This window comes from Orbicella faveolata, unplaced genomic scaffold (assembly GCF_042242905.1).
Source record: "Orbicella faveolata isolate gen_17 unplaced genomic scaffold, um_ofav_v1 contig_46, whole genome shotgun sequence".
Lineage (NCBI taxonomy): Eukaryota > Metazoa > Cnidaria > Anthozoa > Scleractinia > Merulinidae > Orbicella > Orbicella faveolata.
In genome coordinates, this window is record NW_028301576.1 from 178,908 (window position 1) to 200,377 (window position 21,470).

The following is a 21,470-nucleotide window of genomic DNA, read 5'->3' on the forward strand; positions in this document are numbered from 1 at the left end:
AGGCCCTGGATTGAAGAAAATGTTTGGTAAGGAGGCTAAGTTTGAAATGAATGCTTCCAGCGCTTATGGTGAAAATACGTTATTAAATAAAGGAAAGCAATGAGCGCGGAATGTGAGACCTCGGAGACTCAAATGGAGACCAATTTTCGCCTTACTGCGGCCTCAGACCAGATTTGGATTATCGCTCACTAAACCATGATAATATTTTATCGATATATAAATTTAGATGGTCATGACAAAAAGTAAGATACCTTAAGGGGCCATTGCATTTGATTATCAAACAAAAAAACATGGCTCATTTTAAGACTACATATACGTTCACCAGCGCTCGGGCTTACACAGTATGGCTACATCAAAAGAATCCAGGATACGGGGGGTTACTGTTTTATTTATGAATAAAAAATATCTACAATTAAAAGGACCTAGTCACAACTACATTTCACATTACAAATATCTTTTGTGGATTAAAAGCAATTTACAACGGTTGCAATAAGACACTTGATGACCTCGTTTTAAAAACATATGTTTTGATCTACTAACAAATCTACGTCCACTCTATATTCAGCAGAAAGAAAACAATACCTTGCATTTATTATTATTCTACATCTCAATTTTTCTACATACACAACTAAGAAAATATTTTCCGTTACTGGTTCTACGTATACGTGACAGTAAATATGAATTGCTTACCATAAAAAATACTTTTCACGCAGTAATTTGGGCTAAAATCACTTCTAGGGTATTGCGAGTAAATGAGTCCGTGAAAGACAAAACCCGTCATAAGATTCTGAAAAAAACTTATAACTTTTGAAGATGTCATTTATTGTCAGCAAGAGAGAACAATCATTTCGCACCCGTTACTTAGCAACGCGCTGACTTGGACGTTAAAATTTCAGACTCGATTGATTGTCTGATACAAAACAAGACCAGAAATGTAATTACGCAAATTCCTACCCAACTACAGATGCATCCACCGAATCTCTTTCTTGTCTACCTCCATTTTTATCACTAAAAGGAGCTCCATAAGTGACTATTTACAAAAACATGGAGGGAACAACAGTCTCAATAGACTGCATGGACACCATGTTGTCGATTCCTTTTTCCGTTCCCAAGGGAGGATTCTGTGGAAGGCTCTCTCCGCAGCACCCACAAAAAACCCGCCTTACCCCTTTCCTAAAATCTTTCACGCGCAAAGCATAGACGATAGGATTCACGATTGAGTTAAAGTAGTGAAGAAGCTTGGTGGCATATACTACATGGTAGAGGCAAGCAAAATCATTTTCTGCGCACGAAAGGGTTGCAGCAGGATCCAAATGAAAGATATAATTGATAACTTTGAATGGCAACCAAGTAACTATGAAAATCACGGTCAATATCAGGAGTGTGACTGCCATTCTTTTCTCAAAATCATCGCTCTTACTGCGCGAATTTAGCAAACTGATCGATATTATACCATAAGCGATCACAAGAGTGATCATAGAAAGAGCAAGCAAAACCATAATAAAAAAAAATACTCCCCCATTGTCGGCGGCGCCAACGTGACTCTCACGAAGAAAGGATAAAATGCCCAGGAGCAGTGCTAGAGCCCAAATTGAGGCGATGACAGTGTAATAAACCCAAGCTTTCGTGTTACCATGATTAAGTGGTGACAATGCAGCGTAAAGCCTTTCTAAGGCGATGGCAACGAGGAAGAAAATCGAGGCGTACGAACAGAAGATCTCTATAGCAGTGTGCGTGTGTGGCAGGTGACTATCCAATTCCCACCATCTGGTGACTGAACCGCCGATCACACGGATGAACATCGGAACTGCTACTGCACCTACCAGGAGATCAGCTACAGCTAAGCTAATAATAAGAAGGTAGGTTTTCTTGTGAAGGGACTTGGTGGCAGCAAAAGCAGCTATGACGAGGAGATTACCAAGGATGATCGCAGCTGACTCAATGCCATAGACGATGCACCAGGCTCGGTTCTCATCCTCCGTGATATCTATTCTCGATGGCTGGGACATTTTCTTAATTTCACTGGTATGGCGTGTCAGTTACCTGAAAGGAATATGAAGATTAACTGACATGCAGACGGACTGACTGACTGATTGACTGACTGGCTGGCTGGCTGGATGACTGACTGACTAAATGACTGACTGGCAGACTGACTCACTGACTGACTGGACTGATTGACTGACGAACTGACTGACTGACTGACTGACTGACTGACTGACTGAGTGACTGGACTGATTGACTGACTGGCGGACTGACTGACTGACTGACTGAGTGACTGGACTGATTGACTGACTGGCGGACTGACTGACTGACTGACTGGACTGACGGACTGACTGACTGACTGACTGACTGACTGACTGGACTGACTGACTGACGCCTGACTGACTGAATGTTTAATTCTATGAACCGTATGGTTTTTATTTCAAACCACTTGAAAACGTAAAAGCCACGAAATACACGGGCTCTGCTCAATGCTCAGCCTAGAGTTCAACAGTTTTCAATGACTGGCTGTGGAATGGTGAAAGAAGATACACTGACTTTAACAAATACCATACAACGGATAGCCTGACCAATCAGTTTCGGCGAAATAGACTGATAACGCCATCAATAAGCGCCCTCATAGGTTAAAACAGCTTGTAGCTTACAGTTCTTGTTAACGCTACGTCCAGAGATTTCGAACTCACGCTCTCTTGAAGAGACTCGAGGAGCCCGTTGGGTATTGAAAGATCGAGCGAGGTTCGACTAGAAAAATAAATAAAAACACATGTGAAGAAGAGCCGAGCGATAAGAAAAATACAGGACAGAATGTAAAGACTTACAAATGTTTCCTGACTGTAGCGATGACGGTGAAGCTAGGTAGAGTATAGAGTCCGCAACAATATTAACTTGAAGCTAGATGAGAAAACGTTGAAAAGATTGGCGCGCTAGGAAACCGTAGCGTTTAAATAGTCCTAATTTGCATACATAAATGGCAAGCTACAATAAAAATTCGCACGTGGAATCCTACACAGCCTTCATTATCATTATCATCTTTATTTGAAAACAACATCGTTACCGATCGGCCTGGGACACAGATGGCTAGAGCTAGTCTAGGCGGGTCAGTCTATCATAATCTGAAAACAAATTTGTTGATTATTTATGAGAGCTTACGAATCATTACAAATGCATAGACTAACATCATCATCAGCAATTTTGGTTTTGTGTGCGTGCAGTTTCAGATCGTTAGAGAAAATTCTTTTCTCGAGAAACGTAAGGGAAATTTCTCTACTACAACAGTTCCAACACAAAATTAGCTAGAATATCTTACGTGTAAAACAAAAAACTGCTGATGCAGTCGCACACGATCCATACAGTGCACACAGCTGAGGCTAAAACGTGATTGAATCCAATTTTTCTGCAGATGTAAAGCTTTATCATAAAGCAAATAAAAAACGTTGAACCTTGATTTTCACGAAAGTGACGGGAGATCTCGATTAGGCAGAAACACTCGCTTCTCGCAGTTCATTCACACCCTACCTCGCATGTTTTATAACAGAAAAAGGCAGGGTGGAGCTTTTCTGTATTAAATAATGTACTGTCGCGTTTACTAATTAGTTTTATGGTGCAGCTTTGCTAACTATGTTGAACAGTTTTTTCGCAACTTTCCTCACACGTGACGAACTACTGATACTCCTCGGTTCCAAAAAATGTACTATGTTTAGCAGTGATTGGCAGCTGGTAAGAGGTTTTATCAAAACCACGCTATGACGAAAGACACGAAAGCAAATGCAATAATCACGGAAAAGTTTATAGCCTGCTCATTCGCAAAAGGTCATCCTTCTTTCTACGATTGACCGAAATTATCACTGTTTCGAAAGTTATCCCCTTGTAGCAAGCTAAAGCTTCAGTCAGATACGTATGTATTAGTTTGCAGAATAGTTTTTCGAGACTCCTTATTTACCTGTGGGGAGAAGCTGGCTCAAATTAGCCGAGTAATGTATTATGTATTATGATATGCTTCTGGTATTATTTATTTTGTCTCTTGAACACCTGGCTTAGGTTGTGCAAAGGGCGGATTAACGCAAGACATCAGCGAGATCTTTTCTAAATCAAAAAGTCAAAGCCGAGTTTTGATCCGCGAACACCGTGATGCCTTGTAACCCTCCTGCATAATCAGTAGTTAAAGGTTACTTATTCTCTGTGAGTAAATTAAGTTCCTGATTGATTTGTGTTAAGACATTGCTTCATTAAAAACGAACTGTCAATCATTCTAATAAAAGCCACGATGAATGGCCTGTTGTCTAAAGTTTATAAACACAAGTCATAAGTACAAGGAGATTATGCTAATTCAGACCCGCGGCTTGCTTGTCACTGATAGAAAAGCAGCTTTTCACGGACGCGTTGTGTAAACTGTCGGCGAGTGGACACAACTGAGGCTAAGCACTTTCACTTTGAACTTGCTCTCCTCCAATGAAGCAAAAGTTCTTTTATAAACATGCCAGTATAGAGTATAGAGGCTCCTTTCTGCTGGCATAATGAATTCATAGCGTGCAAACGATTGATATTTGGCAATAATTGGTCTCAGTACATGCGCTTATTGCGTGTTTCGATCGTGTACTAACTTCGCAGGTTGCATATACTAATAACGAAGCTACACATCCTTTAAAGTCATTTTCGAATCAGCTCGTCTTAAGACTCCGACAAATCCGATTTTCTCAAGTTCGTCCATGCTTCAAGCCCAATTGAAACAGATTTCTGCCTCTCAGTACAGCTGTTGTTCAAGTGATTTAAATAAAAAGATTAAAGTAAATGTGACTATCAAATAGCAATCGGGAAATTCTCTTGTTCATAAGTAAGACTAAGGTATTAGTGTTCAGCGAAACTCATATTCCCATAAGTGGAGTACAAAGCCAATGGGTCAGGTACTGAACCACTTAACTGCACTTAATCGGCGTCAACTGTGTAAATACTTAACATTCTTTTTGGAATTATGCAGAATTCATGATCTGTTTAAACCGAGTTAAAACCGTCCGAATGTTAATAGAACGAACAAGAAGTCTTAACCAAGCTTTGCGCGGAGCTTTGAGGATGTTTCTTTCGTAATTTCAAGACTGTTAAAAACTATGTGTTCGTCTACATTCTGCTCAACTGGTTTTGTTTTTGGGTCGTGAGAACAAAGTTGTTTACACACACTTTTTGATGCTGCAGATAAGTCACAAGGTTCCTGAGAGATCTTTCTTTAAATCTTACAAGCTTTTTTCTAGCCCGCTGGAAGTCTATTTAAGAAGACGGACTGCGTTAAAAGTTAAGTCAAATAACTTTCAATTGCTTTAGTGGAATGAGCCCATTTCATGTCTAGAAACTGAAACTTTCCTGGTCAAAACTGATACCAGCAGAGACTCGAAATTTCAGCACTGTATGAAGGGAAAGGTTTGGTTTATATTATTTCGTTAAGTTCCCTTGAAATTATTATTTGAAAGCTACAGCTTAATGAGTCCAGCTACCAATATCAAGCTTGAGCTAAGCTGTCAACATCGTCTAGAATATAATGAGAGGTATGAAAATAGAAGAGTTTAAATAGTGCATCAAAATTTCTGAAAATCCATCAAATGACGGTCGTCAACATTAAGAACAAGATTGTTAAACAGACAGCAGTACTGTTCAGATGACTTTCATTGGAAGGCGTTAATAATTTACCAGTCCTGTTAATCACAGTCAGTTAACTCTCCACGCTAGTGCTGGCAAGAAGTATTGTTAAAACTTACAATGTTGATGCGGAGAAAGAAGGTTTCCACCAGCTAGCCGTCAACTTCCTTTTGTTGGACGTTCTAATAGCTGCTGTAAAGACAAATTAAAAGGTTTGCGATGACGAGTAAATCACATACTACCTGAGTAAGGCACCTCGGAGCCGCTGAACACTGTTTAGCTCAACGATATAGGCAAAGCATGCTGGCACACTCTAAAAATCGCACACCTTTGTATAAAATCTTTGATTTTTCTTTTTCAGCGAGGTTCTTGAGTTAAAAGTCCACGAGATTCTTGTTTCAGCGTAGAGTTCTGCCTAAACAGTTAAAGTATCATTGGCACGCAAAATCTTACTTGCAGATTTGTGCTCAAATGTCTTAGTCATTATACACGAGTCACTGCGCAAGCGACGCTCGTCATGAATATACTTACAATGCAGCCAATAAGTTGGCAGTGTACCAAGCCCTCAAGCTATATTTAATCCTTTGTTGGATGAAAGAGTTTAGAATAAAATAGACTGGAATATAACGTAAACTGTGCTTATTCGTCATCGGTAGGCGCTTTGTATCTAAGTGAAGGAATTCTGCTTCTGCGAAATGTTATGCTCCGAATACATAATCATTTGAAATTTATGCAAAAAAAAAACCCTGCGGTCTTCAAATGAACATCTGCAAACAAAAAAAATTGGTAAAAAAGGAAAGGAATTAAATGGTTGTCACTGGCTAAAAATATGGTTATCGGACGTTTCGGCCACTACTGTTGCCTTCTTCAGCAAAAGATGGAAAATGCAAATGTTAAACGGCGTCCTGCTAGAATATGTAATAGATGTGTGATAAAACTAAATGAGCAATAGTCTCTAGAGTATTCTTAATGAGTGTAAAAATTCTTAATGCCATTGTACACGTTCGGTAGCGCTATGTGTTCGTTTATAGCGTTCCTGTCTCGCACGGAATGCTAAGCTTCAAGAATTAGTTTGGCCGAAACGTCCGATAACCATATTTTTAGCCGGTGACAACCATTTAATTCCTTTCCTTTTTTACCAATTTTTAACATGCCTGGCTACACACTGAACATTTTTATCTGCAAACAAACTATGACTGAAAAAAGAAAAAGGTAAAAATCATGTTCTGTTGGGGTTTATAATAAAATAAAGTAATAGTTACACGTACCTAAATACATCGGAATAAAATGCCGTTTACATACGGTTGTACTGAGGTTAAGCAACGTTCAAAGTAAAGGGATTTCAAAAGACGGTTCTATTTTTAAGTAAAAAAATACGCGGCAGTATGAATACTGAAGAGACCTACCTCGCTTCAGATGTGTGTTACCATGTTTATTCTGATGTTTCTTGGCAGATTTGTGGCCATTAAGGTGGTTTTTCGTTTCACTTCTTTTTGAAAACTGTCCTTTAGAACATTTCCGTGGGAAGCTACCATGCAAGGATACAAGCGTTTATCTCACTTATTCTTTCGAATAAGTTGTCAGGTACCATAGATTTACTTGGTAATACTGACAGACTTCTTAGAAACAAGGCTTTCCTCCAGGTATCTCATGGATTGTTTAAAAAGTTAACTTTACAGGGAATATACAATTGTCCCGTTACATTGTGCCTTTTCAGGTTGCTCTGAAACCATGCATGTTGAGTAGTTTTATATCAGTTGGGTAAGGATTTCACGCAGGCTCGACCCTGATATAATTTATCGGATTTCTCAACTAATAAGAATGATGTTGTCGATGACATCAACTGTCAATGTTACGTACCTCTTAGAACACAGCAAATTTCTCTGTTTCCATTGCCGGGCTTCGTTCATTGAGCATCTTGACTATACAACAACTACTGAAGAGGTGTTTGAAAAGGCATAATAATCTGTTGTGAGACGTCCACTCACCAGGGTGATAGACCTTTGTAGTCAAAATACAACAGATATTACTGACATAGAGCAGGTGCCGCCCATTAGCAGGCCTTTTTCTTTGTAAATATCGACTCATTTTTGTTCGACTAGGTATGTCATAATGCATCGGCACTCTTCGAGAGACTGAGGTTATAACACTTTACAACGCGTCAACCTGATAAAACTCGGTCATGTAATTTTTTTCACTACACGCTTTATTTTTTACAAGAATATTGTTTTTCCGACTGTGACGAAACCGCGCCACAAAGGTGGGCTCTCTCTAACAAAAAAAAAAAAAACTAAGCATAAACGAACCCGAGAAAACACGCAACAACTACCTAAGTCTACAAGCATTTATTATAACAATTACACTAAAATAACATTATACTTTAAATAGGGTAACTAACAATAATACAATAAGCTAAATAATTAACCTTAATTTATTTACAAGAATATAATAAACAAGCTAAATACTTCAGTACACTTAATCTATTTACAAGAATATTCCTTAAAAAAAATAGGCGTTTCCGTAGTTCAGTTCAGTTCAGTTCAGTTCACCTTGCGTCTGAAGTCCTTGTCCATGAACTTGACCCCAACAACGTTCCACCAACACATGACACACACAACGAACCAATTCAAACTCCCGTTTATTACTCCCACCTTTCAACTTACTTCTTCCGATTACGTCTTCACTCAGTCCGGTATATTTCAACTTGACTTCTCCGATTTACTCCAGCTGCCCGATTTACAACGGCCGACTTCGACAGAACTTTACGCTTGTCCTTCGATTGCTTCGACCAGCTATTTACGCTTGTCCTTCGATGGCTTCGACAGAACTTTACGCTTGTCCTTCGATTGCTTCGACCAGCTATTTAGCACTCACGTTCCCCGGCAAATGGCTCTTTGTCGTGAATTTAGGAATGGTTTACTGATGGCTTCTCAGTAATGAAAATGTGCTTCCGGACGTGTTCCTGCCACTTTCTAGCCTCGCTCGTAACTACACTTCAACCTGCTTCTTCTACACACAGAAAAACCTCTCCACACGTATCACCCCAAAAACCCTAAATATGTAAACGCAAGGTGTTACAATCAAAGAAAGGAAAAGAAAACTATTGGTCAAGGACCAACCACAAAATCACCGAACAGAACTGGTTACACAATGAAAGAATACAAATCACATAACCGAGTGCCACGGAATTTTAAACACGATTCCAAACAAGCCGTTCCCATGGGATGTAATTAAGCATTCCATGACACCTACACCAAAACTATTGTTACGGAATAAATATGATTCTAAACATGCTGTTCCTATGGGATGTAATTAAGCATTCCATGACACCGACCGAGGCTGAATATTCTTTTTTTTCTGCCGATATTTAGGCTGAATATATTGTTGTGAATATTCTTATATTACAGCGTATAAAATCTCTGTTTTCGAAGATATTAAGTGTCTGGATGGTATTAGACCTGGGTATTAGCGTAATTTTGGACCCAGCCTGCAGGCATCATGATCAAAGCATCAAACATACGGCTATTGCTGTTCTTGTTGCTTTTTGGCTACTTTTACCGTATAGAGAATGAGGGATTTTATACCTTTTAGTTAAAAACATATAATTGTACTGTATTTACAAATTTTCAACGCAAAAAATTTATTCTTCTCAAAATCTCAGCCTCGGGTTTATTCTTAAAATATCCTTAAAATTTCGCAAATTTCAGACTCGATATTCTTATAAAACATATTCTTATAAAAAGAAAGAGTGAATTATCATTGCTATTTCACAGGGACCGAGACATTTTGAACTGGACGGTCGGCGTTATTTTTAATTGACATTTGTTTCCCTCGACGTACCACGGTTTTCAGGCTGGCCTTAGAAATGCTATTTTTACACATACTTAAGTGAGTAAAATTTCGTTTGTGGTTTCCATTTAGTTTATATTCAAACCATTAATGCTTAAACGTCAGTATCTATTAACAATTATGCAACTGTATGATCAGAGCCAAAGACGCGAATTCGTATGGGCTGATGGAGTTCTCATATTTTTAATAATAATAATAATAATAATAATAATAAAATATTTATATAGCGCCAATCCACTATTTGTCCATGGCGTTTTACATTAAATAAAAAAATATTTAAAAAGCTAAAAAAGGGGAGGGGAAAAAAAAAATTAAAAAATCATCTAAAAATTAAAAGAGTTAAAAAGCTTGTTTAAAAAGATATGTTTTTAAATGCCGTTTAAAAATGTCAATCGAACTACTGGATCTTAGTTCAAGAGGGATCGAGTTCCATAGTCTCGGTGCCGCCACAGCAAATGCTCTCTCTCCATATGTTTTCAGTCTAGCTTTCGGGGTCGCCAGAAGGTGTTGAGAGGACGATCTTAATTTCCGTTGAGAGGTGTTGTACTTAAGTAATTCACTGATGTAGTAAGGCGCTGTTCCATTGAGAGCTTTGTAGACCAGTAGGAGAATTTTAAAAATTATACGGTAGCAAACAGGTAACCAGTGGAGCTGTTTTAGGACAGGGATGATATGATCAAATTTCCTAGTACGTATAACAACTCGAGCTGCTGTATTTTGAATAGATTGTAATCTTGAAAGTAGATGTTTTGGAAGACCATATAGCAGTGAATTGCAGCTATCTAATTTCGCAGTAACAAAGGCATGAACAACAATTTTAGCACTCTCCTCGTCAATGTACCTTCTGATTTTGGCGATATTTCTTATGTGATAATGAGAAGACTTGCAAATTGATTTTATGTGTTCCTCAAAGTTAAAACACTTATCAAAAATAACGCCAAGATTACGAGCTGAGGATGATGGTACAACTGGATTTCTTTTTTTTCCTCTAAATTGCAGTAACAAATCAAATCCTCCATCATGCTACGCTTTATTTTCGGCATTCTATTAAGCTGTTCGGTTCTCATCGATAAGATTTCTAGCTGGAAACGTGTTGATATTACTGAATTCAGGAAAACTACGAACACTTAACGTTGATATCACCCTGAACACACCTTGCAACAGAATTTGGTCGTAATGCTACAAAAAGAATTCCATGTAAAAATTGAACTAACTTCCGGAATAACCCATTTAGTGTCGTCATTAGCGTGGCGATCCAAATGAAATTCAGTGATGGATCAATTTAAGCACATGACAATTCCTTAATTCAAGGCAAAAATGAACAATTGACGCTAGATTGCAGAGAAAAAACAATACTGATTTACGAAATGAAGGAAATGAGTTTCGGGATTCTCAATGGTTCTTTTGTCATTACTCCTTGGCTTTCAAGCAAACAGATCCATTGATAGCCAATCAAATTGTAAACATTTCTGTAATTGCTTTCAAATGTATTTATTCTCAAGCAAATGTTCTTAGCTTATACCAGAAGAGCAGATGGTGAAAATAGCAACTATAGTCCTCTGTTATATTGCTTTGATGCGTAATCGACATAAGTAGCTTGGAAAATCGACCATGAAATTGATGTTGGTTGATTGAGGTGAGGTGAACGTTGAGCGAAGCAATTTTTTAAAACCTTTGCCATTTTTATCAGTTCTGTGAATCGTACGTTATCAATAGGAAATTGTCTAAGTTTTCAAATTGAAATCTATGATTGAAGACTCTTGGCATTGTCATTTTTTTTCTTTCATCTCAATCTATTTATCTTTAATTTCAGTCAAAGAATTTACTTTATAACCTTCAACTATTGGTTATTCAGGACTCGAAATTGAAGAACGTCTTTGTCTAACGAGTTTTAATTGTTTTCATTTTTCCTTGCTTCCAAGCTTGTTAAAATCACCTTGGACTCCTGCGGCTATCACAACATTAATTTGCATTTTTGAGATAACACTCACATAATGTTTATGTCTCCCTTTGCTTCACCAATGATGTTTTGAACGTGTCTGGCAGAATTCATCTGACGGGATCAAGAAAAATCTTGGTAAGCGAAACTCGAGATGTGAGAAAAACTTATTTCCTCGCAATAACGTGTAACATCAAGATACAAAAAAGGGATCGCGTCATATTCGCACCTGGTACCTTTTTTCTCTTGCCAAAGAGTATTTTCATGTCTGGAATACAAATGAAATCTTACCAGATAAGTGAAAATGGTAAGGATGCAAAATCTCTAGCAGTTTCTTTCGAATATTCTATAATTCAAATTTTGGTCAACCAAAGTTCATGAATCTAACCCGAAATTAATATTGATACTATATTAACTTTTTACTGTTATCTATACTGTACCAAACATAAAATCACTCTTTAAATGCTCACAATAAGTTTGTAGATCTCGCATTACGAGAGTAACTTCGGTTGATGAATGAGAAGGTGATTTATTTTTTTCTACTTATAGCTATGCTATATGTGTTTCTTTCGCCCGGGAAAGAAGACCACAGAAGTATCTTTAATTCGTTGGAAATATTCCCCACAGTTTTTAAATTAAAATCTCTTTGCCATCGCTAAAATTTCAATCGTTTCTCGACAAAAGACAAATATCTCTCACTGCGAAACTAAATTAGTAGCATAACTTTATTTTCATCACAACATGGCATTGTTTTCTTCAAGCTGAGGTATAGAAGAATTCACTGTTAACTGTCCTCAACTTTGCACAATAACCCTTCCAGACGTGAGTTATAAGCGCCTTATGTAAATCTCCAACGTAGTCAGCGATCAATTTCGTTCTCGTGCAAGAAATTGCAGTCCTGGTGTATCATAGGAAGTATTTGGCTGACCCAGGGGTAAAGATATCTGTGTCGAGTGACAGCGGTATGGGCAATCCAGTTGTCCAGCAACGAAATGCTTACCAAGAAAAATTCATGTAATTCATGGATTTGAAATGTCCAAGATAAGGGCGTACATACTACAGCTATAGATATAGTTGGTATGGTGTGATCGTCCGGGCGACAGCAGTCCTGAAAAGAACCGTTGAATCGTTACAGAAGGAAGTTTTCGCAACCGAGGCTGTAATCATCTTCGTAGTCCAGTGACAAAGTTTTTTGCCTTCCAGTTTTTACACTATCATCGCAATATGTTTACGTTGAACATTTTTATATAATTATAAAAAGAATTTTTTATTTTATTCTAACTATGTTATCGGTTGAGAAAAATGATCTGACTATGCAATCTAAAAACGACTTATGGCAGGTTGTTAAAACGTCAGCCACCAACACAGTTCTCGCCAGAACTACCCTCACCTAGAAAATGAAATGAGACGAACAACAAAGGACCACACCATTCACTGTGGGAACGCAACAGTCTTTTTTACACACATTTATTTAATTACAAATTACTTAGAAAATGGAATGGTTTTGTGACACCTGAGTTTTTGTTTTACTTATAGTTTTAAAGGATAAGTTTCGCCCGGAATGTTAGTTCCGTGGGGAACATTGCGTTCAATGACAATAACATAAGCGATACCTTCCCTTGATGTAGAACGCCTTAAACTTTTTTCATCAGTTTACCGTACTTAATTTTCACTTCATAATTGATTGTTTATAAATATACTATAAAACCTTGTCACGCTATTTTCGGTGAGGGAGCTGGAGCTTTCTGGGGGAGGGGGGATGTCCCTGCTTTCAGGACTTATTAACGGCCACAACGTTTTGACATTACTTTCGGATGTCGCCACTTTCGGGGGTCGTTACTTTCGTAATGTTACGGCAATGTATTTGTTTTTTTTTGTGGGTAATTGGTAATTATGTACGACGCATTCATTTTCGGCTTAGAATGATAATAATAATTACATAATTTAACTGCAAAGTAAGGACTTGTTATGTACTTTTATCCAATCATATGAGATTGCTGAATAATTATCATTCTAATCTAACTTTAACCATCACTCTTGAAATGAAACTAGGATCTGCACCTCGTTGGAAACATTCTCTTTTTAATTCGCAAAAACTGGAATTTACACATAGACACTTAAATAAAGGTTTTTCTTACTTACTTACTTACTTACTTATAGCATTTTGAAAAATTAGTATTTACACCGTCAAGTGTTTTTGACTTAAAGAACACAAAGAAAATATTAGAGTCGTTTCCCGCCTCTGCCCCGCTCTGATGCCAATATTGAATGATTTACACTGAGGTTACGGAGTGACTCTGCTACAGGAATAAATGTTGGTCTTCAAGCAGTTTTCTTTCACCAATGAAGAGGAATTCACATATTTTTTCTTTGTTTTGTTTTGTTTTTTCAGGATAGGAACCCCAGTGTTGCTGTCTAATTAAAATTAAGAGCATGCTATCAAAAAGTGAAGCAATAGTCTGGTCCGTGCTCTTCTCAACCGAAGCTCTTGCGATCGTCGCTGGTAACCTTTTCTCGATATTAAAATTTGCTGACACTGGCCAGCTACACAGGCGCAGTTCCTATCTACTGATAAACCTGGCAGCCGCGGATATGCTAGTTGGGGCATGCGCCATCCCTATTTTCGTGTACCTTATTGGTGGATTGGGTCAGCTGTGGCCCGTAAATTTTGGGACTCCTGCGTCTGCCTACAAAGCATTAGATGTTATTTCAGGGCTTGCGTCGATTCTGTCGCTTACCTTAGTATCATTAGAAAGGTTATGCGCTACCCTGTGGCCTCTGCGTCACAGAGTAATAAAAACACGATTCTACGCGTCAGGAATTCTGTTGGTGTGGTTCATAGCTATCGCGGCAACAGCAGCTGGACTTCTTACAAGTCACACTTCACCTTCCCTGAGATTCCTCTTTTACAGTTCTGTTGTTATTCTCTCTGTGTGCTGTGTAACAGTTTTATCTACAAATTTGGTCATCTGGATTCACGTGAGCAATCGCCACGTATCATCTCACTTCCGTAACGCAGCTTTACAAGAGCGACGACTAACTATTACATTACTGATTGTCACGCTAATTTCCCTATCCTCGTGGCTTCCGTTTACGATTATAAATATCGTGAACCAAGTTCATCCGTTTTCAGTGAACCTGACACTAATTTATTTCACGAAACTGCTACACTATGGAAACTCTTGTGCAAATGTTTTCGTTTACTCCTTGAGGATCACGGAGTTCAGAAAAGCTTTTGAAAAATTATTCTGCTGTCCTCAGTCTGCAATCAGTGAGAAAGCTGTTTTGCTTCAGGCTCAAATAGCACGTTTATCAAAAGATATCCCAGCAATGGAAATGGGGATTTTGACATCTAACTTTTTGAACAACTACAGAGCGAGACATTCACAAGGCAGACTCTTGACGTGATCGTGGGATCTGGACACAAAGGTAGCTACTTTACACTGCCGCTGACCTTGAGGTCTGAGATATGAAGCTTAAACAAGACAATAAAGGCATATGACTCTCCAGTCGCACGTGCCTCTCTATTAGTTCCCTAATCTGATTCCGAGAACAGCTAAAATGGTCGGCGGTCTGAACTGTTGATCCATAAATTCCGCATCTGTTGCAAGAGAATTGCTTGATGATTTCTGCCGTGTGGCTACTGAGATGTGGATGCAATCGGGAGTTAAGAAAGCACTCGGCCAGCTACGGATCGAACAACTCGTACGCGTCTTTGGTGTTCTCCAGACTAAAGCTGCATCCAAAGCTGAATGGACGCACGCTAAGCACGCTTCAATGTTTGCTTTGTATGCAGTACAAGTCCGGCTAAAAGTTTATCGAAAATTTGAACTTCAGAAAAGTTGTTCAAACTATCAATAGCGCTTTCCAATCTACCAAAATTCCGGTTTGAACTTAGGAAATTGCCAGTGCGAAATGGATTAGGATTTTTGATTAGCTTTTTCTTATCCTATTAAGTAAGTTTGTTCAACCTTTGTATTAAACATTTAAGCAAGAAAATTAACGGATGTTAAAAAAATTGTCAAATGAATAAATTTAAACTAGATTTAATCTTTTTTACCAAACAGAAGATGGAGTTCCATGCTCTAATCTAATATATAGCCTAGCCAAGCCTAAAAGTGGAGCTACCATAAAATACTAACATTTTACTCAACACAATTACCTTTAACGAAATTAACAAAAAAGACATTTCCCCAAACCGAAAGAATTATACAAGCAAAACGAGGAAATCTCTATAAACACAATGTGCAAATCACCACACGCGAGTGTCAAATAGCAAATCCTGTTCCCTGTTAAAGTATAAAATTCTCAACGAAAGATGACTGACAAGACAATGCAGAGAAATGCACTTGCTTCAACGACGTGCGGTTTTATATTTAGCCTGTTCAAGTGAAACTTTTTTAAGTATAAAAAAATACAGATCAGTAAGCTTGTACACCAAACCAATAAATAGTGCTTTTTCTTGCAACTCGCGAAATCGTGAGCAAATGGTTTCTTGGTTCGACCACGTAGCACCCCCACTACACAAAAGGTTTGACCCCTGCTTATGATAGCTGATACCTATAAAACATTGGTAGGTCAGTCAAACCCACAAATTGTGGGTTCAGTGGCTTGCTACACGTCAATTTTCTAGGTGGGGGGGGGGGGGGTGCTTTTCGTTCCACTGAAATAAACATGCTCAGAAACGTTCCCAGCGATATCTCCGGAACTATCAAACCAAATTATACTGAAATTTGCAGGAAAAATGTAACTTCGGGAGAAACATCGTTTGCATTTATCTTTGTTGTAGAAACCGTTACCATGGCAACGGTTGCTAAGGGATAATAGAAAAACACCTGCATTTTCTTAAATAGTCACAAAATTGATAAATACAAAAGTTTTAAGTCTAAAATTGTAATTAAGCAGAAGGGACATGTTAGGTTTAGGTAAGCTTTTGACGTTTTATCTTAAAAATACAAAATAGACGCAAAGAATGATAAATGATGGCTGATTTGATGGCAAGAAACTAAGAGATCTGTCCTTGATGGGCCATGCAGAGTGACCTATTATTTTTCCCCATAGTTTGAAACATTACATTAAATTCTCTCTCACTCTCACACACTAAGACATCAGTGGTATTATAGTTCCGTAAATTGTGGAACTCAGAGCGACTTGCAGCCTACAATTCGTCGGGGGAGGTGTGGGTATGGTATACTTATGGTAAACAAACGACTTGATCTAAAACCGTTATATGTATTTGTGTAATTAGCCTCGGGCATCGTACAAAAGGTTCCCAATTTACACAACGTCAACAACATGAAATAAGCATCATTTGACAAGCCCAATGGTATTGGTTGCCACGACAACAGTTGATTTGGAAACTGGAATTAGGAAGTTTTAGAATTACTTTAAATAATGACACAAAGAGCTGTAATGTAATCATTTGTAATCATTATTATCATTATATTTCTGACATTTTGCCAAGAGGAGGTCATGGCCTCAGTTTCTTACAAAATGATATTTGCTTAGATTACAAAAACCAAAAGATTCAATATACATGCTTTCCAAAATGTGCCTATAGAAGTTCCTCATTCATCATTGTCACTAACGTCATCTATAACAGTTTGTATTGTATGTGGGTTCTCGCATACATCGGCCATGCACCCACAAGCTTCTGTGTACGGCAAGTTGCTCTTTCTACATACACAGGAAGCAGTCTTACATGCCGACTTCTGACATTTGCAAACTGTTAGCTCCCTAACCCTTCAGGAGCTGCATCTTGTGACATCAAAACAGGCTTTAGACAGCCATCTTCCAATTCCCATCCATTGCCATTGGGTGGTGATAGGTCTGGGAATGCCTTCAAGGATCGCTTCCATACCATCACCTGGTAATTGGCACGTGTGATGTGTGGTCGAATACTATCCGATGTAGGGGGAAGACCTTCATCGCGCTGAAACACCCAGTACCTATTTTACAATTTAATTTTTCGTTAATATCACGTTATGAATCTTACTTGCGAAACAATATAAAACAGTCTGTCGTGTGTGTTGAGTGGCATATTTACTGGGGTTAGACGCAATTGTAGATTGGAATATATAAATGACAAAAGATGAGGATAAATACATTATCTAATGATGTCATCTTACCTTACGTCATCTGCTGTTGTTCTGCTCTTGATGAGGGAGCGTACAATGAACTTATAAAGGCTTCTGCACATCTTGCAGCCTCTGGTTTTGGTGGCACCTGCTCTCCTAAGCCTGATATATGAGAGTAAGAACTCTTGTTCTTCACGAGAGAACTCCTTGCTTTCCGTCTACCAATCTGATAGAGACCACTAGTGGTATTACAGCCTGTAAGGGCATGCAATTCGACTTTGACAATGCTGAAGTAATTGTGCGAAAAACTCTCGAGTCATCTCTTTTCATTATCCAAATTCCCGTATGTTGTTACCACTTTATTATGCATTTATTCTGTTATTTTTTCACACTTTTTACTGTGTATGTATTCATTCATTTGCGTCTTTTTGATCATTCGTCAAAGGCTAGAAAACGTTTTAATTATTTTAGTATGTTTAACTCTAGTTGCTCGTCTATTTTTAATCGTTATTATTATTGTTTACTACTAGTTTTAAATGCATTGTAAATAAGCCATTTCAACCATAAATGGTTTAAAAAGTAAAAAAATTTTCAATGGTTTAAAACTCAACCGTTTCAACGAGTTTTGATGTCAGTTGCTAAACTTGATAAAAACGATTTTTTTTTCTGATAGCGCACAAAATAAAGCTACAACCAACCGAGAAAGTTTGAATCTGAACTGGAATATGACACTGTCATAAGCAGTCGGAAGCAGCACTGAAACCCACTTGGAATGAAAGCATGTTAGATTTTTGGTTTGACCTCCTGGCCTGGTCCTTCTTTTCAAATACGTCGTGTTATATTTGCTTACAGCCGAATTCCCAAGCTTGGAAAATTTTTCATGGTAGATCTAATTGGTTCGTTGTTCCACTTGTGTGATTGGTCATCCAGTGTTACTATTATTATTATTATTATTATTATTATTATTATTATTATTAGTGTATTATTATTATTACTATCGTTTCATTGCGGAATCAAACACAGAATAGGTTATTTTCGAGTTTCTTTTTGCCTTATTTTCAAAGCCTTATACATTTTTTCAAATGAAAAAAGTTTAAAACTCGCAAGCTCATTTTCATGAAAATTAGAGTTTTCTTTATGCGGGTTCACAAGGACTTGCTTTGAACAAAGGCGGTTGAAATTAGATCAGGGTTCGCATAGTTAACTTATTTGGCCTGTGAAAGTACAGTTGTGAAGGACTATTTTCCAAGTTGCAGCTTCATTTGTCTTACTTCTTGATTAAAGCTGTTAAGTTTCAAATACCTACTAATTTAGAGATGAAATAAATTGATATGCAAATATAGCTAACCGCCAAAAGTGTTTTACGGTATTCACATTTCGACCACATGACTGCTAACACAGGAAGACAATCTCCAGCAATCCAGCAGGAATCCTTGACATTCTTAGCGGGAATACCAAGATCGACTTTGATTTGTTCCCTTAATACAAAGAACGAAATTACGGCTTTTAGAGCAGTACCAAAATCGCGCTGTTCGTGGAAACGTAAAACCAAAGGGATGACACGAAACTGTTGGCAAGAATTCAGATCTAATTAATCAGTCGTAAAATTTGTAGATTGCAAGTCAAGCCTGACCAATATCTCTGCTTCCCTTTAGTCAGTCACATAATAATCCCAGTGAGTATTTCGATGTAAAGGCCTCCACACCATCTTTAGTTCAAGGGATTAATTTTTGGAATTAAGGATTTTCAATACAATGGAGAGATCTCACCTGATGTTGATGAATATTTAAGGTTGTTAACTTTGAAAGTTCCCGCTGAGTTTGGATATTTTCAAGGGAATGTTCCAAGAAATAATTAGTAACTAAAGAAAGACCATTGGTAAATATCTAAACATCTGGTTTTTATCCCTGTTGCACAGCGCCGAAAAAAGAAGCGGGTAACAAGAGCGTCCAGTTTTACTTATAGCTTTAGTTGCATTCGGTTTGTTTTATATGTCGTAATTTAAAATCCAACAGACCCCTGGAAAAAAAGATTAAAATTCACTCATCAGTTCAAGGTATGGTTTGTAATTTGAGTTACTGTGAAGAAACTTGACATCCGTTAGAAAATAATGATAATTTTGTTGTTCGGTCGATGATTAGTGTTACTCTGAAAAGATTGTCTGGCACTAAAAGGTTTATGTAACAAAATATACATTATTCAGTTACGAAAGCATTCATTTCAAAGCGTACATACTGAAGCCGTTAAAAGCAACCGACCTACGTAATTACAGTCACTTAAGGCAACATTCGTTTTCTTTGTAGTTCAAATTAAGGCACAACTTCTCCATTTTATGTAGGAACTGAACATGAAATAAGAGTATAAAGGGAAGGTCCAAGTCTTTCCATCAGCTAAAATAATGATCGCAATGGTCGCGGAAGAAATGTTTACCTTTCAGCTGATTAGGGTATTCGAAAATTGATCATGGCTGAATGCAATGCTGTTGACGATTTGAATAGATCTCAATATTGCATCGTATAACCTCGCATGATAGCGACAATATAATGCTTTCGTACAATGATTTAGTTTTCTTACAGATTTTATATTGGTTGTATTTTCGTGTGCATTTTTATCTTTTGGTTTGAGGCACTAAGAATGTTTGCAGTACAGAGGTTTCCTCCCCTAATCTTTTTTTTTCTTTATTTCACTAATCTTCATTTCTACAAAAAAAAATGAGGTAAAGACCTCAGCCAAAGAGAACAAATCGCTTCCTCTTAGAATCTAGACCGGAACTCGAGGTTTTTCTATCGGTTGATAATGTTATCCAAATTAATAGAAGCCGGTAAAAAATAACGCTTGAACTGACTTATGTTATGGTTTTGTTCGGCAACACTGTATGCAATCTGACGAGCCTTCCAGGGTCTTCTTAATCATCCAATGGCATTGGTTTGGTTTAAATGAAATAAAATCATTAAATTGGTTTTCCAATTATAACCAGAGAATTTCAGAATCAGAAAAGAAACGTATCCAAACATATCTTTAACCATGAAAGGCAATCAATATTTTCATTGTTTTTAAGACGCCTTGGTTCTAAGGTAACTGTTAACTTTTTTTTTTTTTTTTTTTTTTACCATACACAGACATAAATGGAAAATAGTTGTTTCAGTTACGTTGGTGTAATACACCTCGTCAGGGAGGGCATGGAGATCACTCTTCAAGAATTCACGACAAAGAAATTCTATTTTGAGTAAAAAACGTTCTCTGGTTAAGAATTTTAAAACATAAGCTTTCGGCTTTCAGTCTAAAGCCTTGGTTTATCATGTGTCCTACAATGCAGCTGCCGTCCATACTGGTAATAGGGTTATTAGTGTTAATGGCGGTCGAATTTGTTTCTTTTCTAGAGCAAATGCAAGCGTTTTTGTTTCACCTCTCACTGGGAACGCCTGCCATCCAAATGAAAAACCAATATTACGTAAATCAATCCTGAGAGTTGTGGTCAACTGATTCCACGTTGTTCATGAAGGAAAAGCATAATATGTGCAAAGCATAATAAGACAAGTGGTGACAAAACTAATAGTTTAGTTTTTTTTACCCATAGTTCATATTGACTGAACGTTATTAACAAGTTCTTGCGTTAAGGCTGTCCCTAAGATGATCGGCAGCTTTTGGGCAACTTTTTCGATTTCGATCAACTTTTCAATTTGAGGAAACTTTTTTTAATTTAGGGCAACTTCTTATGTTCTAAGACAGTACTGTAAAATTATAACTGACCAAACTGGCCTATATAAAGCACTTATGAAGCACTTTTCACCGTCACATACAGTATAGTTTTCTAAACAGTTTTACACATTGTGGGGCTCTGTCCGCACTGGTTTGCCTGTGAATTGAAAAGGCGATTCAAGGGGTGAGCGGTGGGTTGATAAATTCAAAATGGGGGAGTACGACTTCTCGAGTGTCACCGAAGAGAAAAAATCATAATATTGATTGCTGGGTTAAATAAT

At 37.7% G+C, this 21,470-nt stretch overlaps 2 protein-coding genes across 3 annotated transcripts; one reads left to right on the forward strand and one right to left on the reverse strand.

Moving 5' to 3' along the window:
- Window positions 1–368: 368 nt before the first annotated feature.
- Window positions 369–6,379, reverse strand: LOC110051736 (adenosine receptor A2b-like). Of its 2 annotated transcripts, none has more exons than XM_020757801.2 (3): window positions 5,954–6,379; window positions 5,745–5,814; window positions 369–2,043 (listed from the first exon to the last, which is right to left on the reverse strand). In XM_020757801.2, exon 3 carries the CDS (start codon window positions 2,007–2,009, stop codon window positions 1,035–1,037), a length of 975 nt encoding a protein of 324 aa, XP_020613460.2. In that variant the 5' UTR covers window positions 2,010–2,043; window positions 5,745–5,814; window positions 5,954–6,379; the 3' UTR covers window positions 369–1,034. The 2 variants fall into 2 exon arrangements, with proteins under 2 accessions (XP_020613460.2, XP_020613459.2); XM_020757800.2 differs by having other exon boundaries at window positions 5,745–5,817.
- Window positions 6,380–13,589: 7,210 nt separating this feature from the next.
- Window positions 13,590–15,848, forward strand: LOC110051641 (histamine H2 receptor-like). Its single transcript, XM_020757691.2, has one exon. The coding sequence runs from the start codon at window positions 13,847–13,849 to the stop codon at window positions 14,819–14,821; it is 975 nt and encodes a 324-aa protein (XP_020613350.2). The 5' UTR covers window positions 13,590–13,846; the 3' UTR covers window positions 14,822–15,848.
- The last annotated feature ends 5,622 nt before the right edge of the window (window positions 15,849–21,470 follow it).

What these genes read in the sequence shown, in the direction of transcription:
- LOC110051736 (XM_020757801.2), bottom strand. Translation starts at nt 2,009, where the DNA reads ATGTCCCAGCCATCGAGAATAGATATCACGGAGGATGAGAACCGAGCC.
- LOC110051641 (XM_020757691.2), top strand. Translation starts at nt 13,847, where the DNA reads ATGCTATCAAAAAGTGAAGCAATAGTCTGGTCCGTGCTCTTCTCAACC.